Source organism: Nestor notabilis, unplaced genomic scaffold (assembly GCF_000696875.1).
Source record: "Nestor notabilis isolate BGI_N333 unplaced genomic scaffold, ASM69687v1 scaffold24710, whole genome shotgun sequence".
NCBI classification, from domain to species: domain Eukaryota; kingdom Metazoa; phylum Chordata; class Aves; order Psittaciformes; family Psittacidae; genus Nestor; species Nestor notabilis.
Window position 1 is genome coordinate 63,140 of NW_009910066.1, and position 7,423 is coordinate 70,562.

At 47.8% G+C, this 7,423-nt stretch overlaps 1 protein-coding gene across 1 annotated transcript; it reads left to right on the forward strand.

Annotated features, from left to right (window-relative positions):
• Nucleotides 1-443: 443 nt before the first annotated feature.
• Nucleotides 444-2,420, forward strand: GP5 (glycoprotein V (platelet)). Its single transcript, XM_010024191.1, has one exon. The coding sequence runs from the start codon at nucleotides 444-446 to the stop codon at nucleotides 2,418-2,420; it is 1,977 nt and encodes a 658-aa protein (XP_010022493.1).
• Nucleotides 2,421-7,423: the final 5,003 nt, after the last annotated feature.

Sequence of the window (7,423 nt, forward strand, 5' to 3'; positions counted from 1 at the left end):
AAACTTTATTTTTAAGCCTCGGGTAACCTACAATAAGAAACAGTGGGTGCAGGATCTTTTGATAGTTTTTTTAAAAGACTTTCTGTGTGTAACTTAGTATACTGCTTTTCTGTTCAAATAAATACATGCCTTATGACTACTTAGGGTTTCATTGTGGTTTTCATATGCTTTTATTATACTTGACTAGTACAAATATAAACAAGGAATACTTGATTTACAAAAGAGCTTTATCTACTTCTCAGTGTAAGCTGAGCACCTTAGAAATATTTGCAGTCAACAGTAATAGGGATTTTGAAGTTTGCTTTCAAGCCAAGAGAAATTTTGCACACATTTGCAGGTTTTATGATATATTCACACAAATGTTGCTAAGTTACTATCTGTGATCAAATCCTGACTCTCTCTTGTCTCTTGTAACAGCTAATGTTTCTGGCACTTCAACAAAGATGTTGGTGTTCTGCTTGTCAGTGATGATCAAGCTTTTCTTCCAGTTGGATGCATCTATTTGTCCCGAGAAGTGCAACTGCTCTTCAAAAAATGCAATTCATTGCTCTGGTCCCCACATCAAAGACCTGGAATCCTTAAATCTGCCTTGCAACATGACAGAAATTCACGTAACAGGCACTAATGTAACACACTTGCAGGATGTTTTTTCTAGGATGGTGGAACTGCAGCATCTCATTTTGTCTTCAAACAGTATCTCTCTGATTTCACCAGTGGCTTTTAAAGGCCTGAGAAAGCTAAAAGCCCTCAAACTGCTAGGGAATAAGCTGGTCGAACTTCCTGCAGAAGTGTTTGATGACATGGTACAGCTTCAGCAACTGATCATTGAAAATAACAGGTTGAAATCCATCAAAGAAAACCTGTTTGACAAACTAGCTAGTTTGGAGGAGCTTTACTTGAATAAAAATCAACTAACAGCACTTCCCAGTGGTGTGCTGAAGAAACTTGCCAAACTCAAATTACTGAACTTGTCAAGAAATTATTTGGCAGCACTGCCTAGAAATATATTTAGTGCGTTAACCAGGCTCGAGAAGCTGATGCTGTATTTTAACAGGCTGTCTTCAATAGAGTCTTGTATGTTTGATAGCCTGAAGGAGCTGATGGAACTCTTCCTGCATTCCAATAACATCCAGTCCATTGCCCCTGGTGCATTTTGTTGTCTTCATAAACTGAGAAGCCTAACGCTTTCCAGGAACAAGCTTGAGGTTTTGCCCCCTGGGCTCTTTTTACATTTGCATGACCTGTCTAAATTGACCTTGTACAGAAACCCACTGAAGTCTCTTCCAGAAGTATTGTTCGGAGAAATGAGGCATCTTGGTAGCCTGTGGCTGTATCACACAAAGCTCTCAACAATACCAGATTTTGTTTTCAGTAACTTGACGAATTTAGAGCTTCTTGTGCTGAGTTTTAATCCAGAGCTTAGTGTTCTTCCTAAGAATGTATTCAGTGGTCTGAATGAACTGCGGGGCCTTTCTCTGCATACAAATAATATTTCCAGTTTGCCAGAGGGCATCTTCCTGAGCCTTCAGAAACTGCAGAACATTTCCCTTTTTGATAAGAGGCTTGAGGTTCTTCCTAGAAACCTCTTTCATAATCTCAAGCACCTTCAGAAAGTTTACCTGAATAGTACTAAGCTGCAGTCTCTTCCTGGAGACTTTTTTACTGCTTTACCTGAGCTGCAAGAAGTCTTTCTCGACAACAACCCTTGGAGATGCGATTGCCAAATTCTTGGCTTCCGAGAGTGGCTCCTAAAGAGCATGGAGATAGTTAAAAATGTGCCATCTCTAATGTGTCAGAGCCCACTGGCACTGCAGAATATTTCTCTTGTAGCTCTAACAGCCAATCACCTGAAGTGCCTGCCAGCCACGGCCATTACGTACCAGATGTTCAGTTCAGCTTATTCCCGGACTTTGACTTCTCTTGTGATGGAGCACTTACCATCATCTTGGGACACTACAGTAAGAGCAGTGCCCGACATGGATACCAGCACACCCACATCAATTCCTTTTGTGACCCCAGGTTTTACCTATTCATATCTTGAAGATGTTGGACAGCCTAGGCTTCATTTCTCAGAAGTTCCAACCCAAACTTCACCCAGTGTCATTGAACAAACCAACAGTGTCAGAGGAACAGATTTAACTACTCTTGCCTGGTTGGATGAGATACCAGCCCGCAGGAGTGCTAAACCCTATTTTAATACCAGAGTTGCTTATTGTCAGTTGTTCTTGTGCCTTTACAGTTTGATTTTAGCACTCCAGACTGTAACCATTGTGCTCAGTCTGTATGTGATGGGTAAAACCAGGCAACTCTTGCACGCCAGAAATACTCCTGCTCAGCCTGTAGTTCTGATAAAATTTTTAAGAAGACAGAGAACACCAGCTGAAGAGAGGATTAGAAGCATTGGTTTGGATGCGTTTTGAGCATTTAAGCAGTTGATTCACTGATGGATTACAGATCTTTACAGCAAGAACCATAAAGACCTGGTCTTTACAACACAATGAAAATGGGCTTTTATGTACCTTAGTGTTTGCTAAAAGTGGTTGTAAACACTGTATATTGCTGCAGCACTTGGTGTGTGAACCCAGAGGGAGAGTGAAAGATCTGTGGTCACCTCTAGATGTATACTATGAGTTACCTGTGTTGGACTGCAGCCCTGTCCCTGCCAGGTCCCATTGCCTGCTGTCGTGCTCACACTGCTCACATAGATGTGACACCAATGTAGGGAAGTCCACATAGGAACATGGCTTTAACCATGCTTTTTAAAGGTTGCCTGTAATACTCCAAATGTTCTTTATACTACCTACAATGTTTTGTCTGCTCATTGGGACAACAAATGGTATTTGTGGGAAGAGATGCTGGAAAAGACCTTTTAAAAATGAGGGTGGAGGCTGCACAGTGTAGTCCAAGTGTCTTAGTTTTTGCTTTATGTCCTCAGACCCTTCACAGGACATGGCAGAAGTAAGGGATACCATTTAAAGCTAACAGTGCTTTCCTCTAGCTTAACCAGACAAAGGTAAGTAAGGTGCTGGGCTAGGAAATATAAACTTGATGTATTTTGTTTGTTTGTAAACTTTGTAAAGTTATTACAACTCTAAATTTTAAGTAAACACATCCTTAAACCTTGACCAGTGGTCTGAAAAGCAAGGTGTTAATCGCTGCATGATGCAGTGAGTCTTAAAACCAAAGCACAAGGCAGGTGCCCCAGACTGAGCCTTGGCTCTGGAGGAGCACAGTTGGTTTGAGAGCTGGTTTTGACTGGACTGGGAGAGAAAGGGATGTTCTCTCCTGGACCGGGCTGGCAAAATGGGTGTGCAGCAGAGTGGGAGGGAGCCTGCCTGAGCTGAGTACCCTGAAGCATCACCACCTTTTGGGAAGTTTGTTGGGGAACATAAGCATCTCCATCAAACAGCAGTATGCTGTAGCACATTCATTCTTGGCAGTTTTTACCTTTTCTTGTTACAAAGTTTTACTCCCTGACTTCCAGCCCTTTCAATTGTTTGATGTGCAAAAGCAACTATGAGGCAATGGTGTGGGGTTTGGTTTTCATACTGAAATGTTTATTAATATTTTGAATTACACGAATATTCTAGTTTGTAAGTAGACTGGAGACTGTAAGACTGCATGTGGTTTGATAGCTCTTTGATGGATTTAACTATTAGCTTTTATCTTAATTAGGTGACTTAGCTTGTTCTTAAAAGCTCTGATCTTGTACTTAAAAGCCTCTGGATGTGGATCTGTGGCTCCTTGGGCAGGAGACACTATACTCTAGGAGTCCTTTTGTAGCCTTACTGACTTTCTAACTATTGAAATCTTTCCTGGATGGCCTTGAAATGGCACATTAAACGCCTGAGGTGAAGAAAGCTTGCATTTGCTGCAGGTTTGTGGCTTGTTCCCTGCTGTGTGCTACTCCAGGCTGTGTGTTATTCTACAGGCTGCTTTGTTTCAGGGTGCTCTGCTGATGGACTTCAATTCCTCTTCTAGGCTGTGAAAGGAGACAGTATGCTTCTGTGGTGTTAAGTAAGTGTTGTCTTGCTGGTGTGAGGTTTAATAAAATTTAGCAAGTCTGGCTAAATGGAAGCCATCTCTAAAGAAGGAGAAATATGAGTCACTACAGCTGGAGCAAAGCAAAGTGGGACTGGATTCATAAACGCAACCTCCAGAATATTTACTGCAATACGTTTGAGAGAAGCACAAAACCAACATCCAGCTTTCTGGGTGGTTGCATACTAGTGCCTAAAAGGAGGCAGCTGTTACAAATTTAGGTTCTTGGTTGGACAACTGTAATGACCACTTAGTGTGTTGTGCCTGCTCCAACACTGTCGTACCAGTGCCACGCAAGCATCTGCTTGCAGCAGGCAGGAGATAAGTGTAATCTGAAGTTCCAAGGAAGTTGTTCTACAAACCATGCTGGTTACTGTTTGCCTCTGTGAGACACTGAGGAAGTGTGCTCGTGGCTGTGGGCACTCAGATGCACACTGTCTGATTTCTAAGAAAAAGCAATGGTTCAGTTGCCATATGGGCATATGACCCCCTGATGTCCAGCCTCTGAAAGAGCAGTGGCATAACAGCAGCCACCATCCTCCTGAACCCTCCTTTGGCTGCCCCAGCCCCGTGGTGGGGTCAGTCTCCGTGCTGCTCCTTTGGCTCCTGTTGCGCAGTCGCTGAGCTCTGGCACGTGGTGGCTCTGGCACAGAGCTGCTTGCAGTCGAGTGCTCAGAGGAGGATGATTCGTCTCTACGTGCTGTCATCGGGCTTTCCCCATGCTTCAGCCAGACAGGGAAGTGAAGTCAGCAGACAATAAACGGCTGGAGCAATACAGGGTGTCTTACTAACTCTTCCTCTGAGGTGTCCTGTTCTGAGCTACCTCTGATTCACTGCTTGTTACCCAGCAGAGCTCAGCCTTTCCTGCAAAACTCCCTGGCCTGGGAAATCCAAGGATATCCTTGTTTATATCTGATCTCTGATTCGCCTGGAGAAAGGATGTCTTCCAGGTCGGCATGATGGCAGCTGTGGCAGGCAGGGAGGCAGCAGCAAGGCTCCTTGAGAAAAGTGCAGCCCCTCTCTGGGCAGCATTGCCTTGCAGCTGTCTCAAGGCACTGGTGCCTTGCCATCACCAGTGTAATGGCAAGGTTTTTCCTGGTCCCCGCAGCCCATGCCTCCACAATCTACTGTCCAACCTTCACCAGCAGGCTGGGCTTGGACAGACAGTGTGTTGGAAAAGGATGGCACTATCTCTAATCCCTGGTCTGGGGCATCCCTGCTGCTGGAGAAAGGGTGGATGCAAAGCACATCCGCACTCAGTGGCTGAGGGGATTGGCTGCACACTCTTGGCTTCTGCATGGGATGCAGAGTCATGATTAACATGAGTCCAGGAGCTGCCTCTGGGGCCACATCCTAGTCAGTAGTGCTTGGGGTACGTCACTAATGCAGCCTAGCCAAGGGTCTTCATAACTTGCTCAGTTCCCTCAAACACTTGTTTCTGTGGCAGTTGTTCCTGCTTTAGGAAATCCCTAAGCAGTGGGAGCTCTGATCCCCCATGTCAGGCCATGGGAGTATGCTCCATGTTTCCAGCCTGATGTCACTGCAGGTGCCATTCTCCTTTGCTTGTTGGGACTTGAAAGCACAGAGTCCTTGAAGAGCAGGGTGGCAAGGAGGGAATTAACCACTGCCGTAAGTACCAGCAACTTTCTGCCTGTTTCACAGCTGCTGCAGGACCCTTCAAAGCCACCAGCACCCGTGTCCTGCACTTGTGTCCCTGGTGTGCCTCTGCCTGACATAATGGAGCATTGGCTGTTTCTCCTCCAGGCTTTCGACCAGCACATCTTGCCTGGGGATGCTGATGCAGCAGCCGCAGTATCACAGCACGGCATTTCCAAGGGATGACAGAATAGCTGGGAAGAGATGCAGCCAAAGGCACATACCCACAGGACAAGGCTGGGCTTGCGAGTGTTTACAGGCTCTCACAGTGATCAGGAGGCCTGAAGCTCCTGCTTTGCCCCTGCTCCAGCCAGAGATGGAGATATGGAGGTGTTATGCCCCATTTTCCTAGCTGAAGTCTGGGTTCACATCCCCTTTCCTCCTGGGTGTTTATGGGTGGGTAAGCCCTGGCAAAGCCTTTTGCTTGGTCCATGGTAAGTCCCGCTTCATTGCAGGGTGGGGGGGCTGCTGCTTCAGCAGCACCCAGAGACGTGCTGCCACCCGGGCCCAGCCCCTGTTGTGCAATCACTGCTCTAGGACTGTTGTGTTTCTCTTGGACTTGCCAGGCTTCCATCTGTGCTTTTGTGTCCCTCTAGATGAAACAGCCCAGGGCAGAGAGCCAGTGTTGGCTGGCAGTGGCTCCCTGTCCTGCTGTGCACTCCTCTGCCTGCTTTTTCTGGGCACTTGGGAGACATGGGGCCCCTTCCCTAATGGGGTGTTAGGAAGGAGTCACTGAGGCCCTCCCTGGTGTCAAGGATGGCTTTACAGAGGTTAAGAACCATGTTGCTGGTCCAGCAAACACACAGCAGTGTATGAGCAGGGACAGCCCCCCACCATCTCCTCCTGCTCCAGCCGGTCCTTCCTCCCTCTCACAGCGCCCATCTGACAAGCTCTTTCCGCTTCGGATTATCTCTCCAGGCGGACTTGGTCACAGGCCCTGCATTCCTTCCAGCCTAGCGCTGCCCTGAGCCTGCGCCAAGCCCGGCGTGCTTCTGCTATTGCTCAGGCTGGGACCAAGCCTGGAGGATGTGGTTCTGCTGGCCAGGCGAGCTCCACTGCTGCTTCAGATCCTAAGTGTTCATTTCCCTTGAGCTCCAGGAGGGTTGTGGTAGGTCTTGTGCTTGGATATAGGTTAGGGTGATGGACATAATTCCTGCCCATCCTGGAGGGTCCAGGTCTGCTTATCCTTCCCAAAAGCTCCCACCCTGCACATGCTCTTACTTCCCCAGGGAAGGCAAGACATGTCCTCATCCCTTGGGGAAGATGGAGATGGGGAATCCTGTAGCTGTGAGCAGCAAGGCCCCCCTGACCCTGCATTCCTCAAGCAGGGAGCTGAAACTGCTGTAGGGGCTGTGTCACTGTCCCTGTGGACCTCTCAGGTTTAGGCTCCTCAAAGCATTAGGATGGGCATACGGTGGGGAAGGGGCTGATGGTGCCTCTCTATAGGTGGTGTGGGCCCAGCTTCTTTCTTCTCCTTCTTTCACCCCTCAGCTGTGCCCGAGCCTGTGTCCTGCTGCTGCATGGCCCCCGCCAGGAGGTGCTGCCCCCACCAGAGCACTGCAGAGACCCTCTCTCCTGTACCCTGGCCCTGCCAAATCCTTCCTCCTCCCTTCAGCAGAGCAGAGTTTGGCCGGGTGCCCTGGGCCAGCCGCTTTCTTGAGCACCAGGAGCCACCGAGGGGGTTCCTCACGGAGGGGCGGGGGGCCTGCAGCAGTGGCAAGCGATG